At 53.8% G+C, this 12,697-nt stretch overlaps 1 protein-coding gene across 11 annotated transcripts in view; it reads left to right on the top strand.

Annotated features, from left to right (window-relative positions):
* Positions 1–12,697, top strand: part of KCNQ1 (potassium voltage-gated channel subfamily Q member 1) — a 321,222-nt gene that overhangs the window by 224,493 nt on the left and 84,032 nt on the right. Inside the window, exon 12 of one of the 11 annotated variants that reach the window (XM_045039713.1) lies at positions 10,344–10,602. The exons of the other annotated variants lie outside the window; for them this stretch is intronic. Coding sequence (XP_044895648.1) covers positions 10,344–10,587 — 244 coding nt within the window. The 3' untranslated portion in view covers positions 10,588–10,602. Of the gene's footprint in view, positions 1–10,343; positions 10,603–12,697 lie in introns of those variants that run through there. 11 annotated transcript variants of the gene reach the window in all.

Raw genomic sequence — 12,697 nt, 5'->3', positions numbered from 1 at the left:
CCACCTGAGCGCCCACCAACACTACCTGGTTTTAGAACATTCCCGGCACCCCCGGACGCAGCCCTGCACCCCCGAGCAGTCACCGCCCCGTCCCCGCTCCCCCAGCCCCTGGGGAGAAAACATTAATCTGCTTCCTGTCTCCATGGTTTCGCATATTCTGAACGGAATCACGCAATAGGTGTCCTTTCTGGCTCCTTTCACTTAGTGAGATGGTTCTGAGGCCACCTGTGTGGTGGCATGAACCGGGCCGTGGCGGGGGACTGACTGTGCCTCCCGCCAGAGGAATAGGGCCGTGGGCAGGCGAGGAGGTGACATGAAACCAACCGCAGTCCCAAAGCCAGCACGGCCGGCAACGGCGAGCCACCCCTGCTCGGAGAGATGCGGCTCTGTCCCAAGGCAGAGTGGGCCGAGCCTGCGTCCCAGCTTGACGACCCCATCCCCGCAGTCGTTCGGGGACCGTGACGGGGAGGGTCCTGATCCCTGCGGGTCCCCGCTCCCGATCTGGACCCGAGTTTCCGAACCAGAGCCCTACGCCAGGCTTCCTCGGCCTGGGGGGAGGTGAGACACGTCTTTAGGTTTTTCCACCCCGGCCACGGGGGCCGCAGAGGCTCTGAGGGCTCTCAGGCCGGGGGCTCGTCACCTGCTTCCGCCCCCAGGCTCTGCCTCTGGGCCCGCGCCGAGCCGGACGTGGGGAAGAGTATGGGCCACACAGCCTCGGCCCCAGCACCGGAGGCGAATCACACGCGGTGACATTTGCAGTCGGCGCCCGGTGCTGCGGGCTGTGCTGTGATGTGAACACGCGGTGGGCTCGGGCCAGGAGGAGGGTGAGGGGCACCCACACGGCCCCTGGCCCGGCAGGGGTCTGTGGGAAGGGGTCTGCAGAGAGAGAGCTCAGCAGCCAGCCTCCACCTGGCGGGGCCTCTCCTCCACCACGGGTCAGCTCAGGGGCAGCCGAAGACAGGTGCAGGGTCACCATTGCCCCCTGTTTCACCTGACCTCAGAGCACAGTGGCTTCTCTGACCTAGGCAGGGCCGTGCGGGGGAGGGTGCTGGTTCCAATTACTGGGATTTCGCAACGTGGGCCCGCGGGTCACCATTTGCGAAGTCGCCTGACTCGGCTGTGGACTTTCCCGAATGTACCTGGAGCCACAGGCCGGAGCTGGAGCGGCCCCGGGAGGCAACTCGAGGCTGGGGTGGGGGTGGGGGGGGGACTGTGGGGCCCACTGGGCAGGATGTAGATGTGGAGCCGAGCACAGGCCGGGGGAGGCCTGGAGACCCCCCCCCCCGCGCGCGCGCGCACACACACACACACACACACACACACACACACACACACAGATGGGAACCTGAGCCCAGGCTGGAGGGTGGCCTCTCATGGGGACAGGTTCCCCCAGCAGCCTGAGCTGTGATGGGGGCTCCCCTGGGAGTCCCAGATGGTGGGAGGCCTTCTGGCCTGGGAACGAGAGGCAGGCCGTGGAGGGCGGGGGACTGAGGGGGACAGGCGAAGCCGGGTGCCCAGGCGTTATTTCCTGAAGAAGGAAACTCCTTTGGGCCGACCGGAACGTGTTGGAAATGGGGACAATGGGACGTAGAGAGAATAGAGAGAACTGTCCCTCCGAGTCCCGTCCCCAGGCTTGTGTGGGACGTTTCCGTCAGTGACCTGGCACCACCAGCCTCCGGGTGGTTCCAGGGACGTGCCCTGGGGACCCACAGGCCCTGCCTTCAGTCCCGCAGGGAGGCTGGGACACGAGGCTCCGCCACCTCCCCGGGCCAGGCGGGGACACCCTGCCTTCCCATCAGAGCTGACACCCGGGAGCAAACACGGTGCCAGACGTTACTGACCAGCGAGGCAGGTGGTTTTAGAGCTTGAACTGAGGGGCCCTCCTCCCACACCCCTCAGGCCTCTGGATGGGAGGTGATAGCAGCCCGGGTCTCCCCACACCATTCCCAAACCGCTTCCTTTGGACAGACCTAAAAGAGGGAGTCCCTGGAGTCAGCCACTTTTGGGGAGTGGGAGAGCAAGGATCCTGGGAGACGCTCCCATGGCCTCAGGGAGGGGTCCTGGGTGCAGACTTCGGGGACAGGTGTCATGGGGCTGGGTCTCAGGGAGCGGACCTTCGGGGACGGGTGTCACGGGGCTGGGTCTCAGGGAGCAGACCTTTGGGGATGGGTGTCACAAGGGTGGGTCTCAGGGCGCAGACCTTAGGGGACGGGTGTCACGGGGCTGGGTCTCAGGGTGTGGACCTTCAGGGACAGGTGTCATGGGGCTGGGTCTCAGGCCACACTAAGAACAGCAGCCCCGTCTCAAGATTAGGGTGGTCCTCTGCCCTCTGTTCCAATCATTTCTGCTTATGGTGCTGTTCCCCCCGCACACCCACTTACTTTGGGTTTAATTTGGTCTTCTTTTTCTAGTTTCTTGGGGTCGAAACTGAGACCATTGGTTTGAGGCCTTCCCTTTCTGTTAGTGTAATCATGGAATGCTATAAATTTCCCTCTGAGAACCGCTTTAGCTGCACCCCTTAACTTTGGCTGTACTGTGTTTTCATTTTTTGTTGTTTCAGATGTCTGCACACATCAGGGATTAACTGCCCCACCAAAGTGTGGTAGAATTTGGGGTAAGGCCACCTGGGCCTGGTGTGTTCTTGTGGGAAGATCTTTAACACCCCTTTGATACCTTTAGGAGGTGCAAGCTTATTCAGTTTATCCACTCCTCAGTCAGTTGCAGGGAGTTAGCATTTTTTCTAAGAATGTGCCCAATTCTGTCTAGGTTTTCCAAAGTTGTTGGCATATAGTTGTTGAGAATGTTCTTCTATTGTCCGCTTTATCCCGATTTGTAGTATTTCCTAATTTTCTTTTGTAATATTTTTATTTGCATCTTGTCTCAGTCTTGCCAGAGCCTTGTCTGTTTTGTTGGCTTTTTTAAAGAACCAAGTTTTACTTTATTTAGAGATTTTCAAGTAAGACTTTCGTGAAGGGCAAAGAGATACTGTACTCTAGATAAGACATTCCACATTCTAAAGATGTCAATTCATTTCTTCCTGGTTGAGAAATAGATTTACTGTAATTCCAGAAAAAAAAAAAAGAACCAACAGGTTTTTTTCATAAGACCTACTATCCTGAGTCTAAAATGTCTGTGGCAAGAACAGAGTTGAGACTAGCAAAGACCTTCTCTAGAACACAGATGTCAGTGGGGGAGTGGGGGGGAGGTGCCTGGGTGGCTCAGTCAGTTAAGAGTCTGACTTCGGCTCAGGTCATGAACTCCCAGTTTGTGGGTTTAAGCCCCATGTCAGGCTCTGTGCTGACAGCTCAGACCCTGGAGCCTGCTTCCAATTCTGTGTCTCCCTCACTGTCTATCCCTCCCCCACTCACACTCTGTCTGTCTGTCTGTCTGTCTCTCTCTCTCTCTCTCTCTCTCTCAAAAATAAAAATAAACATTAAATTTTTTTTTAAAAAAAGAAGGCAGGTATCAGGGCTTGGTGTGAGGCTGATTTGGGGATATGAGATCAACACTCAGCCAGGGCGTAGAGCGGGGAGCCCAAGTGGGGGGCTCTGGGATGTGCTGACAGCACCGGGACGAGGAATTAAATGTCAGATACGATCCTTACAACTCTTTGAACACACGAGTTAGGGGGGTTAGGGGCACCTGGGTGGCTCAATCATTGAAACATCTGACTCTTGATTTCAGCTCAGGTCATGATCTCAGGGTTTATGAGTTCGAGCCCCACATTAGGCTCTGTGCTGGGATTCTCTCTCTCTCCCTGTCTGCAGCTCTCCTGCTCGACTTCTCTCTCTTTCTCTCCCTCTCTTTCTCTCTCAAATAAAAAAGTTTAAAATTAAACTTAATTAAAATTAAAATTAAAATTAATTAATTTAATATAAATTTAATTTAATTTAATTTTAAATTAATAATTTAAATAAATTTTAATTTAATTTAAAATTAAATTTAAATAAATTTAAATAATTTTAAATTTATTAAAATTTAACTAAAATTAAAATTAAAAAAAAAAAAAGAACCACGTGGGTTAGTTAGTATCTTTTGAACCTTAGCATCTGGAATTATTTCTTATACAAGACCCAAAAGCATCGACTGTGATGGAGAAACACTGATAGAGTTGTTTCTATAAAATTAGAGTTCCTGTTCCCCAAAAGGCACCTGAAGGAAAGGGAGGTGATTTGCACGCTGGGATCTTCATTCATTTTCTGGTGTTTGCTGCAACAAATTACCTCAAACCGAGTGGCTTAGAACAACACACACTGATTATCTCTGGGTCCCGCAGATTAAATGTGACGCGGTCTGACGGGTCTGCAAGGGGGCACGGGGCTGGTTCCCCCCACAGGCTCGAGCAAGGAAACCATTCGCTGCCTGGCCTCTTCTGGCTTTGGGGGCGCCATCGGCTCGCCGCCCTGGCCTCAGGGACACTGTCGGGAGGGGACACTCACAGCCGGGACGCTGTCACTCTCCGGCCTTTCCCCCACGGTCACAGCTCCCTCTGACCACAGCTGGGGAGGCTTCTTCGCCTTTAAGGACTCCGGTGTCTACTCGGGCCTGCCCAGAGAATCCAGGGAAATCACCCCATCTCAGGGTGCATAATCTTAATCACACGTGTAAAGTCCCCTTTGCCTTCTAAGGTGACATATTCACAGGTTCTGGGATTAGGGCATCTTCCGGGGAGCCCAACACAAACCGACCAAGAACGGGGAGCCAGGTAGGTTAGGTAGACGTTAGAGAGACAGCAAGAGCCCAAGTAGCCAAACGGAACAACGGCCCAGAGACTCGCTCAGCCTCCCCAGCGGAGGAAGCATCTGGGGCCACTTGGAGTGTGAAGGCACAGTTCACACTCACTTTGTGGGCGTGCAGGCGGGGCTGTGGGGCCCGGGGTCTCCCGCACTGCTGGGGGGCGGGCACGGCCAGACCACCGCTCTGGAGGGCAGCGCAGCATCTCGGCCGAGGTTCGAACTCACACACCCAGTGACGCAGCCGTCAGGGGCCCGGGGCGGGGGGGGGGTGGGGGACGCCCGAGCAGGCAGCAGAACGCCGTGGCGTCCTCTGGCTGTCGGCCACACGCGCGTCGCAGGAAGAGAGGGAGGGACTGGGAGTATCGACACAAAGGAGTATTTTCCACCCGTCAAAACAAACGAACCAGAGCGGCACATGACCGTCTGGGTAGGTCTGGGCAACGAAACACCCAGGAAAACCATTACGCGCTTTTGTAAAGTCTAAATCACTAAAATAAAAAACTACGTGCCTTGGGCGGGGGGCTACGTATAGATAGGATAAGATGATGTCAACAGGAAAGCAAGGATGTGAGCAACACGGGTTTGGGGTGGTGGTCACCCAGGGTGGGGAGGCTGGAGGACGGTGGGGGTGAGGGCTGTCGGGGCCAAGCTTCTCTTTGGCGTGGTGGGTTTCCTGGGTCTTTTCAATGTTACTAACAAACCCCAACTAAGTATGCAACAGGGTGTGAAAAATGAAACTCCACAGCCAAATGAGGTTTATTCTGGAGAAGTCAAGCCCATTCAACATTCAAAGGTCAATTAATGGGGGCGCCTGGGGGGGCTCAGTCACTTGAACATCTGCTTGATTTCGGCTCAGGTCATCCATGATCCCAGGGTCGTGGGATCGAGACCCACGTCAGGCTCTGTGCTGAGGGTGGGGCCTGCTTGGGATTCGTTCTCTCTCCCTCTGCCCCTCTCCCCTGCTCATGCTGTCTCTCTCTCAAAAGAAATTAACATAACCCGTCACATCGGTGGGGGAAAGAAGAAACATCATACCCTGTCAGGTACTGCAAAACTTGACAAAATCCAGCACCCACCCAACCCTTGTCTCACGGGGGCAGGGGGGGTCCCCTTTCTCCGGGCAGCGAGGAGCAGATGTGTGGCATCACCACCCCTGCAAGGCCCTGGCCTTCTTGCCTTCCCCAAGCCGGGGGGGGGAGGGGGTGGCTGGGGGGGGGGCAGTGGCCAGGTCGGTCCACCCTCCCCATCAGCAGATGGGGAAGACCTGGAGGGTGGCCTCGCCCAGGCAGGGTGGCCACCCACCCTGCAGCCTCAGCACCTCAAGGTGATCAGGCTCCAGGGGTCTCCTGCAGGGGTCAGCGTGCCCCAGGCCTCCATCCTGTCACCCGTCCCACCTGCCTGTTCCTGTGTCAGAGCCACCAGAAAAGGGCACTGGGCCACCACCTCCCAGGCCAAACCCAGCCCAGAGAGAAGAGAAACCCCTCCTGGAACGGAGCCAGACGGGCCCTTTCCTTGCAGACCGCGGAGTCCTTTGCCCGCAGCAGAGGGGGGCCGGCAGGCAGGGCTGTCCCCACGGTAGGCCCGAGCGGAGCTGGGCCAGGTCCTGACGTCCCAGCCCCGGCTTTCTGTCAGCCTGGCCGGTGCTGCCTGTTGGCAAAGGCCAAGGCTTTGTTCTACAGAGCTAGTGAGGGCGTCAGGCGGCAGCTTCGAGAAGCCACTGACGTGGTCGCCGGCCGTGGTCCTTTGTTTGAGCAAGGCAGGATCTCAGGAGCTCGGAGCATTCTTCTCCCCGGACCTCAGGCCGTGTCCAGGCTGGGCCATCACGGCCGGAGGGGGGCCCTTCACACCGAGGTGTCCAGAAAGCCCCAGCCTTCCGCCTGCTCCCACGTCATTGGAGGTGATTAGAAAGAGTCGGGGACGGGAGGCCGGGGTGGCGTCCCCTCCCGTGTCTCTGGCCTGGCTGAGGGGCTGAGATCCCACCCTAGAAGAGCGATCTCTGCGTCTTGGGGCCTCCCTGGTCTGCTCCCAGCTCGGCCTCCGGTCCCCCGATGGGGAATGTGTGCGCGTGTCAGTGCGCATGTGAGTTCGTGTGCGGCGTCCCCCCCTCCTGCGCGGGGTGTGCTCTGGACCCCGGCCCCTGCGTCCGCCCCTCCCTGTCCCGCTGCCTCTGGGTTCTCCCGCTCTGTCACGGAGAGCACCCTCGGTGGCTTGGGCCGGAAGCCGGGGAGGCCGGGGCGTCCGTGTCTGGGCTCAGCCCCGGCTGGCCCCGCACCCAAGCCTATGCCACCCCAGTGTCCTATTGCAGCCCCATCAGGGCAGCTGTCTTGCCCTGGGCGGGGGGCGGGGGGCGGGGTGGGGAGCTGGCGGCTGGGAGTACCTCGCTCACGCTCCACCTGTCTGCCCACATGCCCAGGTGAGGCTGGGGTCCCCTCGGATCCCGAAGGTCCCCCGGAGCAGCCCCACGCCTGTCCTCTCCCTACTGTCTCATCAGCACCACGGAGGAGGAGACATCGCCCGCTGGCCTGGTCCGCTGGTCCCTCCACCTGCTGGCTGGGCAGCTCGGCTCCCTGAGGCCTTCCAGCCTGGCCATTCATTCGGTTCGGGGCTGAGCGTGGGCCCTGAACCCTGTAGGGGCTGGAAGACGCTCCAGGAGGAGAGAGGGAGGGACCGAGTCCCCGCGTGCATCTGAGCCGCCCTCAGTCTCCACAGGTCCCGCGCCCGAACTGCCCTAGGAAATGGCCAGCCTTCTCCCGTGCCTCCAGGGAGATTCCTCACCCTCATCCCTGCATCGCCCCAGCCTCCCTGGAGCAGTGAGGCCTTCTGTTGCCCTGAGGTCCCCCATTTTGGAACGGGAGCCACCTGCGGGCCTGGCTGGGGGCTGGCCGGCCTGACAGCCAGGGTGGAGCTGAGAGCCTGGGCCGAGCCCTCAGCTGGGCGTCCTCTCCTGCCCGTGCGGTGACGCCTTCTCTCTGCCGAGGGCACACGACCGCAGGGCTCCTCTCCCAGCTGGCGCCCGTGGCGGGTCCTTCCCCGGCCACCTGTGCCCTTGGCCGTCACCAGGCGTGCGCCCCCCCCCCAGGTGCTTACAGGCTAGCCCAGGTGGCCAGGGCGGGGTTCTGTGTGTCTGGCGGGGGGCCAGGAACGGACGAGCGTCGGGCAGAGAATGGCCATGGCTGTCACGCACAGGCGTGAGCACGGCGCGCACGGGTGAGCAGGTGGGCTCAGGTCTGCGAGCTGCATGCAGGGGCCGCAAGTGCTCACACGAGGGGACGTGCTCAGGGAGGCTCAGGTGTGGGGGGGCTGACCTGACCGCCCGCCCTCTTCCGGCAGCGACCCTGAGCCAAGCGGAATCTGCTTGTCCCCGAGAACTTTATTGTTTTGTAATTTTTTTTCGGAGTTTACTCATTTATTTTGAGAGAGAGTGAGCAGGAGCAGGGAATGGAGAGAGGGAATCAGAAGCAGTCTCTGTGCACTGTCAGCGCAGAGCCCGGCACGGGGCTCGATCCCGCGAACTGCAAGACCGTGACCCGGGCTGGAATCAAGAGTCTGCCGGGTAACCGACCGAGCCACTCAGGCTCCCCGAAAGCTGCCCCTCTTGAAAGCCTTTAAAAAAAAAAAACGTGGTGTGATGTATTTATTATAAAGCTTAATATAATATATAATGTATACGCTTTGTAATAAATAAAGCACGCAGATCTGAAATGAAAGATCAGCTTAGTTTTACAAACGTAGACACTACCCGGAAACAGCCGGATCAAGACGTGGGACGTTTCTGTCCCACCGGGAGCCCCCTCCCTCCCCGGCCCAGGGAGCCCCGCCCCCTCCCAGAGCTCACAGGTGCTCCGACGTCCCTCGCGGCGGCCAGCCTTGCCTGTCCCCGAGCCTGCATGGACACACACACACACACACACACACACACACACACACACACTGTGTGGCCGGCTCCCTTCTGGGAACACGACGTTTCTGAGATTTGTCCCGTGGCCGCGTGCGCCGCTCGCCTCTTCCGCGCGTGACCGTCTCGCACCGCGCCCCGAGCTGTCAGCAGCGCGTTCTTTGGTGTCCCTGGAGGCACACGACACCCTCTGGCTACCTGTGCTGCTGCAGGTCGACGTTTGTCACTCGGAGCTTCACGGACGCCGAGTGAAGCCGCCTTCGGTTCCGATGGTGCCTTTCGGGGGACGTGTGCGCTACTGTCCCCGGGTGGCAGCACCCGCGGGCCTGTCGCGCCACGTCGTCGCTGACGCCTGACGTCGTCCGTCTTCCTCGTTCCGGCCATTTTAGCGAGTGCACGAGAGCACCTCATTGGGGCGTCGATCAGTGTTGCCCCGACCAGTCGTGGCGTCGAGGGCCGGTTCGTGGGTGCGTCGGCAGGTGGAGGCCCGCGTCGGGGAAGCGCCCGTTCCAACCTTTGGTCTGTTTTTTTTTTTTTTTTTTTAAATCATGCGGTCTTTTCCTCATCGACCTGGAGGCATTCTTGATACTTTCTGGATACAAGTCCTCCACCAGTCTTAGAGGGTCTCTTCATTCTCTCGATGATGTCTTTCGCTATAGAGAAGCTCTTGACTTTAAGGAAGCCCGAGTGGTCAAATATTTGCCTTTTATTGTCGGTGCTTTTGTGTTGGGTTAGATCTCGGCCGTTCCCGAGGTCCCGCAGCCACATCCTGCTGTCGTGTTCTCCGGGATGGTCTTCGCCGTCCCGTTCAGGTGTCCAGCCTCGCCAGAATTACTTTTATAACTGTGTAGCAGGAAGCACGACCCGCACTTTTCCATACGGATACCCGCTTTGTCCTGGGACCGTTTATCGAAAAGAACATTCTTTCCCCGCTGGACTGAAACCGTGCCTTGGTTCCAAGCCAAGTGATCGCATGGATGTGTCTGTACCTCTGTATGCTCCGGGCTGTTCCGCTGAGATCAGTCATCGATTGAATCTAGTGCTACCTGACTAACAGTGCGCCCTAAGACTGCCTCCACCGATACCCTCCGTTCCTCCCTGATGCTTGGCGGTGAGGCTTGAGCTCCGTCGTGTGAATCTGCCGAGCCCATTGTTCTTCAAAACTGTTTTGCCTGCTTGGGGCTCCTTACGTCTCTGTAAATATTTTAGAATCTGCTTGAAATTTCCCCCCAAAATATTAACAAAAGCATTCAGAGACTGATTGGAGTCACATCGAATCCGTACCTCAAAATTAGCACCTTACAGATACGGTATCTTCCAGCTCGTAAACCTTGTATCCTGAATTAATTCATGGCTTCTTTCCTGTTTTTCACTAGTGTTTCTGTGTAGAGACCTCGCTCGTCTCCGACAGATTTATTCTGAGGCATTTTATGGTTTAGATGCCGCTGTAATTGGAACCTCTTTATTTTTTTTTCTGATTGCCACTAGCATATAGAAATGCCCTTGGTTTTTGCATGTTGTCTTTAAAACCAGTGCTCTTGCTAAATTCATTGGGCAATAGAATGGTTTGTCTGAAGATTCTGGAGCTTTTTTTTTAAAACATCTATGATTACATCATTTGCAAGTAATGACGGTTTTACTTTCTTTCCCATCCTGTTCTTCTGTCTTTTGTTTCCTTTTTCTTCCCTTGACGCGCTGGCCGAGGCTTTCAGGATGATGTGGAGTAGAAATGGTGAGAGCGGACGACCCTGCCTGGCTTGCCGTCTCAGAAGGAAGGTGTCTAATGTCTCACTGTGGAGTATGATGTTCACTCTACCGGGTTTTGTCTGGTTTCCCGCATGGATGTGCTTTCTACATAACACAGCTTCCCTCTGTTCCTGGTTGCTTCTCAGTCGCGTTTCTGACTGTGAGCGGGTCTTGAGTTTCATCAAATGTTTCTCTGATCTTTTGAATTGATCACATGTCTTTTCTTACGCTTATTCTGTTGATTGTTGATTTTATTCTGTGATTATAAAATAAATATAATTTATTCTTACTTATTCGTGGCTCATTCTGTGGGTTGGTTTTTGGATGCTAATGCAACCTTGGATAAGTGGATCAGACCTCATCTAGCGTATGTCTTTATAGACAGCGTTGGGTTCAGATTCTTGCTATTATGGGCAGGACATTTGCACCTACAGTTAGGAAAGATTGGCCTGTGATCTGCCTTCTGCTTCATAAAAATCCTCCAAAAGATTTGTATAACACTGGTGTTATTTCTTCCTTAAATGCTTAGAAGAATCTACTAATAAAATCACCCAGATTTAAAGTTTTATTTATTTTTTTAAATTTTTAATGTTTATTTTTGAGAGAGAGACAGACAGACAGACAGAGTGCAAGCAGGGGAGGGACAGAGAGAGGGAGACACAGAATCTGAAGCAGACTCCAGGCTCCGAGCTGTCAGCACAGAGCCTGACGCGGGGCCCAAACTCACGAACCGCGAGATCGTGACCTGAGCCCAAGTCGGATGCTTCACCGACTGAGCCACCCAGGTGTCCCTTGTTTGTTTATTTTGTGCAAAGATGATTAAAATTCCAAATGTAACTTATGTAATTCATACTGGGAACTTTGAAGTTTTTATGTCCTGTGTCTGTTTTTATATATTATGTTTAAGGAATTGATATATTTTAACTAAGCTATCAAAATTATGTTTGTACATAATGTCCTCTGAGTAGAGTTTTTGATCCTCGAGGTCTATAAAGATGTTCAATTTTTGATCCGTTGGTGATTTGCAGCCCCAGGTCCCCCGGTCACTCTTGCCAAAAGTTTGTCAATGTCATTAGTTTCTTCAGGGAATCAAAATTTGGCTTTGCTGATGTTTTTAACGTAAGGTTCATTTTTTATTTCATTGAGTTATACTCTGTATTCTCTCTTTCTATCAACTTTCTTCGGGTTTAATTTTTTTTTAACTTCTGAAAAGTAAAAGAGGTCAGCCTCCCTCTTCTCTAACATATACATTAAAGGTCATCAGTTTTTCTCCAAGGACTTATTCATGGTACCTCAGCCATTCATTTAGCTGTGATATGTGGCATTTTTATCATGATTCAGTTCAAAATACTTTCTGATTCTTAGTAGATTTTTTTATTTGACCTTGTATCATTTAATTTCTAAGACACTTCAGAATTTCTGGTTATCTTTTCCTTATTGATTTTAACTTAATTTCACTGTGGTCAGAGAACGCACCTGTGTGATTGAATTTTTTTTTTTTTTTTTTTGTAATTTGTTAGAACTTGCTTTTAGAGCCCTGTATATAGTCTGTTTGGGTAAGTGTTCCGTGTGCACTTGGAAAGCTTATGTGCTGTTCAGCCATTGAGAGCAGCGCTCTGTAAATATTGACTAGGTCAGGTTGCCACTCATGTTGTCTAAATTCATCTCTCTGTCTATGGTTTGACTGCTTTTTATCAGTTGCCGACAGAGGTGTATTCAAATCTCCCCCCATGATGGTGCATGTTCTCTTTTACCTTTTAGTTCTGCCAGTTTTGCTTTATGTATTTTAAGATTATGTTTTTAGGTGCATACAGATTTAGAATTGATATCTTCTTACCAGAGTGATGACTTTTTAAATTATGAAATATCCCTCTTTATCTCTGGTTATATTTAAAGTTTACTTTGTGTGATAGAGCTTACCTATACCAGCTCCCTTTTGGCTACACCACGACATCTCTTTTCCTGTCCTTTTGCTGTCACGCTTTCTACATCTTTATATTTTTAGCCCCGTCTGCCAGTGTTGGTCCTTTAATTGGAATGCTTTGTCCTGTTGCAGTGCACGCACTCTGCTGCCTTCCACTCATCCCCCCTTTGTCCCCTCACTTCTTTCTTATCTCCTTTCCTGCTTCTGGGTTAATCAAATATTGATACTATTTAATTTGTATTCTCTGTTAGCTTGTTGCATTTACACATTTGTATTATTCCATCAGTGGTCGACATCTTGACTCATCAGGGTTGACCTCAAATTAGCACTTTTGCCACTTCCCTGACAGCACAAGGTGCTCACAGCTGTGTGACTCCATCAACACCCTCTGCCTTT

The sequence above is a fragment of the Felis catus genome, chromosome D1 (genome assembly GCF_018350175.1).
Source record: "Felis catus isolate Fca126 chromosome D1, F.catus_Fca126_mat1.0, whole genome shotgun sequence".
Classification (NCBI taxonomy): domain Eukaryota; kingdom Metazoa; phylum Chordata; class Mammalia; order Carnivora; family Felidae; genus Felis; species Felis catus.
This window is presented reverse-complemented; position numbering and strand designations above follow the sequence as displayed.